The sequence below is a fragment of the Chionomys nivalis genome, chromosome 21, assembly GCF_950005125.1.
Source record: "Chionomys nivalis chromosome 21, mChiNiv1.1, whole genome shotgun sequence".
Classification (NCBI taxonomy): Eukaryota; Metazoa; Chordata; class Mammalia; order Rodentia; family Cricetidae; genus Chionomys; species Chionomys nivalis.
Window position 1 is genome coordinate 7,118,581 of NC_080106.1, and position 12,801 is coordinate 7,131,381.

Here is a 12,801-nt window from a genome sequence, read left to right on the forward strand (position 1 = left end):
CTCATTTTAAGGGGCCCATCTGAATGTTAGGCAGCTGGAAAACCCTCAGGACTACGACAGCTAGGACATATCCACAATTCCCAAGGCTCTGAGCATTCAAGAAAGGCGACCCTGTCAGCATGGAGCTGCAGTTCTCTAGGGTGTCCTTTTGTCCCCAGTGTCACAGGGGTCTCCATATCTCCTCATGATGGTCCTGTGAGGCTTCCTAAAGTGAATCTTTGCTGTGTCGCTTCCTGTGTGTCACATATCTGGGCTCACTCTTCACTGCTTTGCTTGTGTGTGCAAAGGATGAGAGATGTCTGGAGGCAGAGGCAGGTAGATCTCTGAGTTCAAGGCCAGCCTGGCCTATAGAGTGAGTTCCAAGGTGGCCAGGGCTGCACAGAGAAACTCTGTCTGGGGGGAGGGAATGATAGATGTCTGAGTTTGTTATTTAGCTTGTGAGGGTATCAGGTTGTTTGTGATTAGATGGGGCTGTAGGCCTTGCAGGGTTGAAAGACGTTTAATTTTTTATTATATTTATTGATGTAGTATTGATAGAATGTGTGTAGGGACACATTCTAGGATATGTATGTGGAAGTCAGAGGACAGCTTGTGAGGGTTGATTCACTAACTTCCACCACATGGGTTCTGGGGTTCAGGATGAGCTCAGGTTGTCAGGGTTGGTGGCAAGCACCTTTACCCACTGAGCAATCTTCCCAGCCCTACAAAACCATTTTAATGGAGATCTCTAAATGGCTGGATGAGTGAACGAGTAGATGGATGGATGGTGCATGCATGGTGTATGCATAGATTAACGGATGGGTGCTGGGGAGGCTAATGAGGGTTGGGTAGATGGAAGAGTGGATGGTGGGGAGGGGGTGGGTGATGGATGGGTGGATGATGGGCAGGTGGTGATGGGTACATGATGAATGGATAGATACATGCATGGATGGATGCATGGGTGGATGCTGAGTGTGAACTCTGCCAAAGATGTTCCAGTAGTCTATGTGATAGCATCAAGATGTTGAAGCATTCCAGTGAGCCTCCCAGTCTTTGGCCTCTGACATCCATGTGAACTCCCCACCCCTCAGTTTTCCCATCTTTCCCATGGGAATGGTGTTGCCCAAGTTTCAGGAGCCTCTGGGGAGCAGATTCTTTAAAACAAAACAAAACAGCAGCCGTTGTGACAAAGATATGAAGGATGAGAAGGTTGACAGCAAAGGCCTGGAGAAGGTGGCATTTGCACAGGGGGACGCTAGCCAGTGCAAAGGCCCTGGGGCAGGAGCATCTGAAACTAGAGAGTGAGACTGGACAGTAGGGGCAGAGAGGACAGTCAGCTTTAAGTGGCAGGCGGGGAATGTGTCCTGGAAGGTTAGCTGACCCTGCTGAATACGAGGAAATACAATCATGTGGGTTTACCTTGGCCTTGGTGGCAGAGTGTTGGACCACTTCCCAGCCGAATGTAGAGGCTGGAATCCAGAGATAAAGGCTCTGTGTTCCTTACCCACTGTGTGGCATTGCAGTGACCTCAAGTGAACTTGAGTATTGGTTACTCTGACCAGGTTATGAGGATGCAGTGGGGTGATCTCATCTTACATTTCCTGCAGAATGATACAGTAGCTCTCCATCTGTCTCTTTCTTTCTCTCTTTGTGTGGGTGGGTGTAGGAGGGGGCTTGCACATACATGCTTGTGGAGTCCAAAGGACAGCCTTGAGTGTCATATTTCAGGTACCCCCCCCTTTTTTTTGAGACAGGGTCTTTCATTGGCCTGAAACTTGCTAAGTAGACTATACTGGCCAGCAAGCCTCAGGAAGCCTGTCTCCCACCTCCCCAGTGCTGGAGTTACAAGACCATGCCTTCGTGCCCAGTTTTTGACATGGGTGCTGGAAATTGAACTCTGGTCCCGTGTTCAATCCCTGGCACCATCATATTCAGATCCTCGGCCCCGGAACACGGTAGTTTCATGACGGAAGGAGACAGTAGCCATCGCTAGCACACGTCTCTCACCTGATGATATGCCATACACGTCTGATCTTCACTGCAGTCCCCAAATGGCAGACGTGAAAACAAACGGCCCGCCCGGGTCAGTGTCCTAAGTCTGAACCCGTCCTCTCCAGGTGCCTTTATTTCTTCTACCTTTTATTTAGGACTTGCTGCTTTGGGGGACACTGGGTCCCCTCAGTATGTGAGGGTTTGGCTGCACTTGTGGAGGAGATACCTAGACCCGGGGGCCCCTCCCTGACACCCATGTGCCTTTGAGCCCCTACCTGTCTGTGCTCAGCCCAGAAACGGAGACACAGCCCAGCCATTTCAGCATTTCTGTCCAATCTCCACTCGTGTGAATGTGTCCCAAGACTTCATAGAGAAGAAACCTCACATTTGACCTCTTGGAGTGGAGGCTCCCTACCTTGCCGTGGCTCAGTTTCCTTATCCGCTGACCTCATGGATTTATGGTGGGGACAACAGGAAGTGGTGAACATAGAGCACTCAGGTCAGGGCCAGAGTCTCCGTCCTAATGTTACCTCCGAGACCTGTTGATACACGCAGTGACCCAGGTGACTGCAGAGGTCTGTCTGCCTATGCTGCAAGCCAGGCTCTGAATCTGCTAGGGATACAAAGGTCTGAAGAGACCCAGTCAGAAGGATGGTCAGCTCCATGCTGGGCCTAGGCCAGTTCCCAGCTGGGAGGGCGGGCTGGGAACCACAGCCGATGGGGACAGTGATGGATGGAGTGGCCTGTTCCGGCACATTCCATGTTCTTTCCCACAGGCTCCGCCTGGCCTTAGTGAGCTGCTTCCTCTGCCGATACTCAGCAGCATTCAGCTGGGAACTGGGGAATGTCATGGAGGACACAGGAGCTCCCCTGGGCCTACAAGCAGCCATGGGGCCTGGGAATTTTCTGGAGGGTGGGAACAGGGAAGTGGCAGAGACTGGGATGGGCTGGGGGAGGAGCCAGGCCTCCCTCACCCTCCTTCTTCCCTGAGACCATCCTAGACTCTGCCAACTTCAGGCACCATGGAATGGTATATGGGTGCTGCTGTCTCTGAGTTCCCTACTCATTCGAGTCCCTCAGGGTATCCCCAAACCTCTGCCAGGCCCTATATGCAGTTTCTAGGATTCAGGATAGGGAGCCCATAAACTCTCTTTTCTGGGGAGGACTGGAGAGAAGATAACATCAGCTCTTAAAAAAAAATAGCATGGGACAGTGGACATGCTTTAGAGACCTTGGAGTCTGACTGGGGTCACCTGCCTGCAGAGGCCCCTGAAACCAGCAGGGCCAGGCTATCCAAATCCAGTTTTATTGCTGGCCTCTCAAGCTGGGTATCCAGGACAAGTCACGAGACCACTGTGCCTTGGTTTCCCTACCTTTAAAGTGGAGCAGCAGGACTGTATGGATGAGGGCCGCCAAGGCCTTCATAAAGCAGACATTCCTCGCCACACGAAGACAGCTCTTTGGGATGAAGGAGCTGGGCACCCCCACACCATCTCCCCACCTGCCACAGCGCAAGAACTACCAGCGTTGTCCTAAGCCAAACAGCATGCAGGAGACAATGCAACAGAGAGCATTATCAAGCTGATGACAGAAGCTCCCCCGCGATCACTCCAGACTGGGTGACCACACAACTCTGTGTCCTTGCTGCTAGTGTGAAGGTTGACCCTAGGGGCACGGGCATGGATCTGACTCCCTGCACATCTCCATGCCTCTTCCACGTGGGTCGCACTGTGGCTGCACGCAGCCACCATGTCAGTTGCCCGTACTAACGAGCTCACAGCAATGGCTTGGCCTGGAGCTGATACACGATTCCAATCCAGGCTGTCCCACCCACGGACCATGAACTTTGGTGGGTCCCTAGGGCGGCTCTGAGGTCAGTAGCTATCACCTGGAACACGTCAACAGTGCCGCCACCAGGACGGCTGTGATTTTGTACTCCTACCCTCTCACCTTGCAGCAAGGAACATCCAGCTAAGCAGGCAAAAGAACCTCTGTCCAGCTGTCTGGCAACACAATTCAGAACCTGGGGACACAGGCCTGGGCAGATAGGTATAATAAGGATGATATGGCTTGGGACTGACAGACAAGATACAAGTCTGTACTACACAGCTAAATGGCTTTGAAGAAATCACTTCTTAGGCCGGGTGGTGGTGGCATATGCCTTTAATCCCAAGCAGAGGTAGGTGGATCTCTGTGAGTTCAAGGCCAGCCTGGTCTACAAGAGCTAGTTCCAGGACAGGCTCCAGAACTACAGAGAAAGCCTGTCTCGAAAAAAAACCAAAAGGAAAAAAAAAAAGAAAGAGAAAAAGAAAAGAAATCACTTCTTTCCTCTTTTTGAGATGGAGCTGTACCTCTAGGAGTACTGGGAAGGCTGGAGACCCAGCAAGAGTGTGGCTGAGGCCATGGGGTTGACCCTGGTGGGACAAGAGGAAAAGAAACAGCTCCAAGTGGCCCGGATTTCACAGTGCTCTAGGCCTCTCCAGGATCTGCTCTGGAGGGACGACACGCACCACCACCCCCACCCCGGCACTTGCAGGCTTGCTGAGAAGCAAGAACTCCCTCTTCGGTGGTTTCCCTGGACGCCTACCAGTGGAGCCGCATACCTGACCAGTCCCTGTTCAGGCTGCTTATGCTGGGTGCCAGGGAAGCAGAGCAGGAAGATAGAGCCTCAGAAGGACAAGTCTACTGCTCTAGTTCCTGCCCTTGGCTTTTCTGAGCCTGTGGGACCCAGGAAGTCTTCCCAACCACCTCAGTATGGGGAGGAAAATCAATGAAAATTAACGGCGGGGTCTTGAGCTGCAGCTCCCTTGGTAGAGCACTTGTGTGGCTTGTACAATGCCCTGGGTTCCATCCTCAGCACCCGTAAACTGGGAACGGTGACACACACTTGTAACCCCAGCTTTCAGAAGCGGAGGCAGAAGTATCAGAAGTTCAACCCCATGAGGAAACCTTGCGGATGGGTCAACCAGGGAGCGAGGTGTCTGCAGTGGGGTGACAGTCCAGAGGAACTGCCAGGAGGGCATGAGCTGGAGAGGAAAACGAAAACGAGGTTCCCAGGGCATGCTGGGAAGTAGACACCCTTAGGCTGCTGGAGGGAAGGCCAGGAAAGAGCAGAGCAGCAAGCAGTCCTGAGCAGGGGACCAGGTGACTCTCAATCCCCTCACTAGATCCCAGGATCCATGTGTGACCTGGGGCAGTTCAGCGCACCTCTGTGAAATGGGCTTTGAGTGGAATCAAGACCATAGGATCTCAGTGAGGACAAATGAGATCCGTCACGGGCTGGGCACAGAGTGCATGCGTGAGAGCATTTCAGGCTCTGAGGCAGATAACGACCTCTGGCCTCTACGATTCTGGTCCTATTGAAAAGAAAGGAAGTATCTACAGGTCACTAGGCAACAGCAGGGTGCCTTTGAGATCATGGTCATGCAAGTGGTGGCCTTCCCTCCAGCAGGTACCATGGCCTGTGGCACCAGGGTGCCTACCAGTGGTCCAGCACTGAGCGAGTGTGCTGGGAGGGGACAGCAAGTACCCAGCCCAGCTGCCCGTGGTGTCGCCACTCAATTGACTCTACTTTGTTTGGTACTTGAAACTCAGGTGAAGCCACTTCTCCCCTGCGAAAGGCTTCAGAGACACACAGTGTCCCCAGTGTCCTGGGCCTGTGACCAGGGCCAGCCTGGCACTTGAGACATTTGGCCCTGGCAATACCATCCAAGCAGCCCTGTCTGCCCAAGGGCAGACTGGACAGGTGAAGGGCTGGTGAGGACGGGCTGCTCCGTGCGGAAGCAGCCAGCCACAGTCGCCTTCTTTGGTGGTTGTCACCGGAGACTGGCCACCGGCCCTACAGCCAGGCATGGTGTTGATAGGTCCTCACAGCTGCTGCCACACATGTGCCCAGCCATCAGTCTTTGGACAGTTGGGGGGATGGGAGGGGCCAAGTGCCGGCAGGAGGTGGGGCCAGAGGCCACAGCTGGGGGACAGCAGGTGCCACAGCCTGGGTGGCTACTGTGTGCCATCTGCTCCCATTCTGCCCCTCCTCGTGGGCCCAGAAAGATGGGGGCTTCTTGCCTGCTCCTTGCAGACTCAGACACAAACCATCACGGGCCGCTGGGCTTGTCTAAAGTGTCTCTGAGCTTCTCTCCCCTCTGCAGACCAGGGAGGGGCTTAGATGAGATCTGCCACCTGGTAGGTATCACTTACAGATCACCAGCCACAGAGGCTGGGCCACCTGGACTTATATGTGTCTGCCAACGATGGGACCCTGAAATGGGGTGCAAGGTTAAGGGGTGATGCCCACAGTTGCCATAATGATGGCCAAGAGACAAGGAGTTCTGAACGTTTTGACACAGTCTGGCCGCCCTTCCCATGGGAGACCCTGTGGGTATGATCAGAACATGGCCTGCAGGCAGTCACTGGGGCAGAGATGTCAGCCTTCTGCCTATAGCAGACAGGAGTCTCCCCTTGCTGACTCTGGAGAGCTGGTCACATGACAAAGAAGCAACTTACACAGGTCCACCTACTCTACCTGACCATTCCTTAAGATGAAAGGGAAGTCCCAGGACTCACCATCATCTGCAAAGGATGCCCTAAGCAAGGCCTGCTGCCCCTTGGACTTCGGCTGACCCCCATGCCTTGGCTTCATGGTCGTATTCTAGAGCCCTTGGCTATCCAGGATCCACCTGACCGTTGTCACCACCTTACCTTCTTCCTCCTCATCTGACCCTGAGCTGAGCACTTTGCTGAGAGTTGGGTCACTGGGACATGCTTGAGCCTGGATGTCCTGAGCCTGTGGCTCACATTTCAGGGGCCAGGCTTTAAGCATCCTGACATCCACAAGCCTCCTGTAGGAGTCCCAAGGACCACAGGGCAGGAGATGGTTAAGATGCTGGTTCCACACCCTGAAGCCAGTTCACCTGTCCCCCTGCACAGGTCTTAAAGGAGACTATCTGAGCTCTGAAAATCTGGGGTCATCACTCGCCATGTATCTTACAAATGGGGATACTCAGGATAGACCAGGAGCATGAAAACCTGCGTTGTGGGTTCTCGTGCAGACTAGTCCTGACGAGCCCACCTTTGGCCTGACTCTGTGTTTCACCTGTGCGTGGACGCTAGCCACCTGTGAGAGCACGTGTGGTTCCCACTGGATGGGTGGAGTCAGGAGTCCACCTGGCCAGCGGATGCTCAGGCCGCTGCCCAGGTGCTGGCTAGCCAGCTCTGCCCTCAGCTGCTTGATCTCTCTCTCTCTCTCTCTCTCTCTCTCTCTCTCTCTCTCTCTCTCTCTCTCTCTCTCTCTCTCTCCTTAGCTGACAGGAAGGAGAAGACTGCAGCAATGCCAGACTCTCCGGCTGAAGTGAAGACGCAGCCCCGGTCCACACCCCCCAGCATGCCACCCCCACCTCCCACCGCATCCCAGGGAGCCACACGACCACCCTCCTTCACACCTCACACACGTGAGTCCCCCTCTAGCACGGCAACAGACCAGGGCAGGGAGAGTAGAGTGGGTAGAGCCACTTGAAATTCCGCACTCTACATTTGACTTTTGACCCTGCGACCCGTTTGCAGCCTAACCTTGGGCTCAGGTCCCAGCTCCTCCTACTTAACTGTGCTACTTTGCGTTAGCTACTTAACCTCTCTGGCCCAACTTCCTCGTTTCTAGAGTAAGGGCTTCCTGTGGTTCCCATCTTACAGCCATTGTGGAAATGCAATAAGTTAACAGACATTACCAGCCTATAAGCACTGATATCTGAAGGGCCCAGGTACTTGGGTTCATCTCAACAACCCAGAGCAGAGACCTGAGTAACACAGCACTCTGGGGATAGGGTGGGGGAATTCCAGGGAGCAGACATGGCAGCTCTCTTCCATAGCCACCTCTTTTCTTAGAAAGATTGTGACTTAGACTCTCGGGTGTTGAGCAGTTGGGAAGATAGAAACTCCCAGGGTTGGGCCATTAAAGGGGACAATTACTCATGCCTCCTCTCCCAAGATAAAGGCTTAGGAGTCTATCCTAAATGTCCTGGCAGGAAAAAGAAGCCACGGGCCATCCCCACTACAACCTTCAAATACACATACTTGAGGGACCCTTCCCCAGACCTCAAACTGAAGCAATACCCCTCTCTGAGGGAGGGGTCTCAGTACCTCAGCTTGATGTCCCCTGGTTTCCAGGGCATGGGTGCTTCTCTGGTCTTTCCATCCCTGGACATGGAGCACTGACTCTGCCCTTCAAAGGCAGCGCTCTAAACAAAGCCCTGCTGTCTAGAGAAAGGCTGAGATGGAGAGCAAGCAGCTCAACCTGAGGCCAGCCTTGTCCTGTTGACAGGGTGTCAGGCTCCTGCTTTGAGGGTTACTATCATCTCCTTCCAGGTACAGCGGCATGGAGCCAAGACCGTCTGAGAATGTGCCCGGCACAGGGCAGGTTGTCTTGTGGCTGAATGCTCATATACACCTTCCAGTCTCTTGGGAGGTTCTGGCTCCCACTTCCTACAGGGTTAACCAGGGTCCAGTAATTGGTGAGCCTGGGCTGGGGGCTCCTAGCTCTGCCTCTTGTAGCTGGGACTCTACCATTAGCAGCCTTGCTGCTCTCAGAGGACAGAGGTACTTGCCAGGCCCTGGATCTGCATGCTGGCCATGCTCCTCCAGGCCAGAGGTGCCTGTGCCTTTTCTCATATTCTTCCGCCCATAGTGCGTGGCTGAGATAGTCGCCTTCCTTTCCTTCCCCAACCACCCTTCCCTCTGGGTGAACTGCGGGTAGACTCTGGCTGCTGGGCAACTAGCTTCAAAGCTTATCCAGTGGATGAGAGGGGACTCTGTGGGACTGTGCCAATGTCACCAGCCAGTGCCTTAACCTAAGGACAGGGATTGTTTGTTGGGGAGACTGCTGTGCCCCCTCTCCCAGCAGTGAGGCCATGATACACTCCCTGAAACAATGTTCCTCCAGATGTCTGGAGGTCCCAAGCAGGAAGGACGAACAGAGCAGCTCACAAGCTGATCTTGGACTCTGAGCTGTCACCGACCCTGAGGGTGTGCCTCCCCCAGCCTGCATTTCCCTGTGGACCAGGTTCTGATCCCAAAAGCTGGCCTGGACACCAGATGTTCCTGGTTAGGAGTGAGGATGGGATCAGCTGGGACCTTCAGGGCTTTACTTTCATGGGGCCTATAAAGAGATGTGAGGGCGGCCAGTGCATGTGTGGTACATGAGAGGAGTTGTGTCCTCCCCCCGCCCCGCCCCTCAGTCCCACCCTGGGGGTCGCAGCTCTGTCTATAGAGCACAAGGCTTTCGTTTTTCTCTAAGCTGACACTTGCAGTCCGTGGGCCTTCAGATCTGTGGGGTTAGTTGGTGCATAAACCTGAGGCTCAGGCCTCCTGAGGTCACCTCAGGTTTGTTCCTAATCCACATAGTTAACCACACCCCTGCACCTGGCTGGTGCTGGTGGCAGTCCTGGTAAAGCCTCTGCAGCCAACTGCAGATTCCTGCCCAGTGCTTCAAGCCAAACGAAGAGACTGACCTTGAACCTCTACTTGAGGGCTGTGGTTTTCCTGGCCCAGTGATCATCCTGGACACAGCTTGGTCTCCGGCTGGAGAGATGGACAGGAGGCAGAGTGTGGAGCCTGGGACAGTGCAAAAGGCATTAACCCAGACAACACTCCTCTCAGGCAAGGAGCCCCTAGCTGGGTTGAGCTCCCATCTGCCCTTACACGCTTCTGAGACAGGGGGCTCACTACTCCTAGTACCCATCTCCACTGATAACCCCAATTCAAGTAGCTCAGACTTGAATCTCAGTAATTGATAACACACAACTCAGGCCCCAAGTCCCTTAAGGACAGTGCTGAGGAGCTGACAAGGCCCTTTCCGGGGGGATAGCTTTTAAGAGGTAGGTGCGTGCATGCTGACAGATACTCAGTGCAACTGTTATTTTGCAGAGGAGGAAACAGGCCCAGAGGAGGAGTGGACTGGCCCCAGTGGCAACAGCATGGTCTCTAGGACTGCCACTGAGCAATAGAGGGGACGGGCCGCTGCGGCGCCCTCCTGACAGCGTGTTCTTCTTATTTTGCTTACAGATGGCGAGGATGGACCTGCGACGTCTCTGCCCCACGGCCGTTTCCACGGCTGCTTAAAGTGGTCCATGGTCTGTCTCTGTAAGTAAAATAACAAGAACCATGGGCTTCAAGGAGACTGCCTGGGTCCTTCTTGCTGCCTCTACACCCCCTTTGTTGGATCTCCAGCCACGTTAGAGACAAGAGAGGCCCTTAGGGCTAGAGACTGAGACCCTCAGACAGTGTGCTGGGACTGGGGGACCTTCGCATGTGAATGCCTCCTGAGCCTCATCCCCAACAGCCAAACAGGCTGTGAGGAGACAGGGACATGTGTCAAAGACAAGTCAAGCTCCACTGTTTCAAGAGACTTTGGCTCCCACTATTGACAGATACTGGCAGATACGCTTGCCTGTGCCTCAGTTTCCCCACCTGTAAAGAGATGCTGTCACAGTATGGAGTGCCGAAGGTGATTCATGCACCATGCTGGCAAAGCCTTGTTGCCATGTCTGACCCATGCCGCGTGCCCTGTGGGCATCAGTCACTAGTGGATGATCCCACCAAAGCTCTGGGTGACGTCCATACTACTTGCCCCCATCATCAGGTGTTACTGTGTCTTAGCAGTCCTAAAGGGGCCAATTAGCTGCATCTCCCAGGTATTCGCAGCTGCCATGTAACTTCTGGGCTCTAAGAATAAGGAAGAGGTTGCATGTGTTATTATGTTCTATGTTGTCCTTGCTGCCATCATTCTATGCCATGCTTGGCCACACACTAGGGCCTGGCACATGGCCTGACTGGCCGTCAACTGTTGACTGGTTCTTGTTGTGGTGATAATGGTGTTCTCCTAGCCAGGGAGACAGCGTGGAAGAACCGTTAACAGGGTTCGTGCACCCCAAGCCTCAATACCGGGGGAGCAATGGGGGTGCTAGTTTGTGCCCCCAAACATCAGCCGAGGACACGTGTGCAGTCTAACTTAGTAACACACCTGTTGTGGTAATGAAAACACTTGTGCTGGGGGCTATTTTTGGCGTCTCTTTAGCTGCTGAGACTGCCCGGCAGCCGCGGGAGGGAAGACAGACAGGCAGTGAGGCGAACAGGCCACGGGGGACCCAGGCGCCCAGAGCAAGACTGGTAAGCGGGCCTCAGGAAGGACAGGACCAGGTCAGGCTGGGTCTGGTGGGTGGCGGACTAGATAATGTGGACATTGGCATGTCTTAGAAACTATTAAAAGATCCAGGGCCCTGCTGATAAAACACTTGGTCTTAAGACACAGGTCCACCTATTAGTGAGGTCTCCGTGGCAACAAGCCATCTCCTAGTCTGGCTGAGGTGACAGCAAGTGGCTGTCATTAGGTTTGACTGGGGCATGTGTGTCCGTGGCTGTCAGAGCTTACTGGTGAGAGAGAAGTCCACCCAGTGGGGTCCTCTGGACATGGTCTTAGAGAGGCTGGGAGCCCAGAGCTGTTGGTGTGCTGTATGCAGACATCACGGACCATCCTAGAGCAAGAAGGGTGCTGGCACGCACAGACTTCTGCTGGCCTGCTTCTACTAACATACAGTCATTCTGGAACTGACTGTATATCCTAGGCCCTGGGGTGGACTCTTGAGATAATGTGGGGAACCAAATGGAAAGGCTTCTGCTTCCATGTGCATAGCCCCCACCGGGACAGAGGAGCCGCTTAGAACTGTATGCAGAGGGGTTCATGCCTGGTGGTAGCTTAGAAACACCAAGGTGGCATGTGAGCCTGTGCCCTTCTCCCCACATGCTCTGCAGCTTCTGTTCCTCAGGAGCAGCTGTCGAGGGGTACCTCACCCAACACCCAACATGTAGAGTCGGTCAGGTCAGTGGTGGCATTGGCAGGCTTCAACAGCCATGGGGTGGGAAACAAGGAAGACGGCTGTGCTCTGATCCTAGAGCCACCTCAGAACTTCAGAGTGACTTGGGACCATTGGCAGACAGACCTAGGTCTGGCCTACATTGTTCGTCTGAACTGGTGTTGCTCCCCCAACCGTCCAGGGTTTATGATATGGGGGTGTCTGAGGACCTGTGAGAGTCCTTGTGTCAGGTGACTGTCAAGCTGGAGGTGAGGATAGAGGAATGGGAAGTGGTGTCCCCTGAGGGTACTATGACAGTGTTCACACCCACACCACACTGTAACAGCCCTGGGCTGGGTCCTGCCTTACACTTCTGGGGAAGGTAGGGGTCAACCCTAGGATCAGACAGTTGGGAAACACTAGTTGTGTCTATCCATGAACTGTTTATCCCAGGGCCTTAGTGGCCCTGTCTGCTACGTGGGTCTAGAACAAGCTCACGTGGAACCACCAGTCCTGGCCCCAGGTTATCTGGGCTGGAGCCTCAGGTAGTGTCTGGGCAAGACAGAGTTAGTTACTGCACTAGTTAGCAAGAGAGGGCTATGTGGGGCTCATAGGGGAGACAGAAACCCCAAGACTGGCAGAGTAGGATTAGGTCCCCCATCCTGTAGTGTGGGCAGAGGCGTGACAGGATCCTTCAAGAGCCGTAGGGCCAGGAAGGGAGGGACTTAGGTAAAGGCCCCACCTCACCTTTCCATGCCCAGTCCTTATGCCACCCTCCCAGTGCTTGGATCAAGATGTGCAGGCAGGTACAGTCTAGAGTGACTTGCTGAAGTACCCATTGCCTGAAGCAAGCAGATACTCCAGGGGAACTCAGCTGGAGTCTCTGCACTGGGCAAGCTTGGAGGGCTCTTCAGTCTAGAAAAAGGGCTCCCCTTCTCCCTTGGCACTTATAGCCTCACCAGGCCTCACCACAGCTGGAGCTTTGGGGACT

General features: G+C 54.1%; 1 protein-coding gene across 5 annotated transcripts in view; it reads left to right on the forward strand.

Annotated features, from left to right (window-relative positions):
* Cbfa2t3 (CBFA2/RUNX1 partner transcriptional co-repressor 3) overlaps positions 1-12,801 on the forward strand; it is a 53,358-nt gene that overhangs the window by 20,674 nt on the left and 19,883 nt on the right. The window contains exons 2-3 of one of the 5 annotated variants that reach the window (XM_057753364.1): positions 7,272-7,418; positions 10,024-10,101. The exons of 1 other annotated variant lie outside the window; for it this stretch is intronic. In XM_057753364.1, coding sequence (XP_057609347.1) covers positions 7,298-7,418; positions 10,024-10,101 — 199 coding nt within the window. In that variant the 5' untranslated portion in view covers positions 7,272-7,297. Of the gene's footprint in view, positions 1-7,271; positions 7,419-9,040; positions 9,064-10,023; positions 10,102-11,096; positions 11,128-12,801 lie in introns of those variants that run through there. 3 more of the 5 variants (XM_057753366.1, XM_057753365.1, XM_057753369.1) reach the window with 3 other exon arrangements.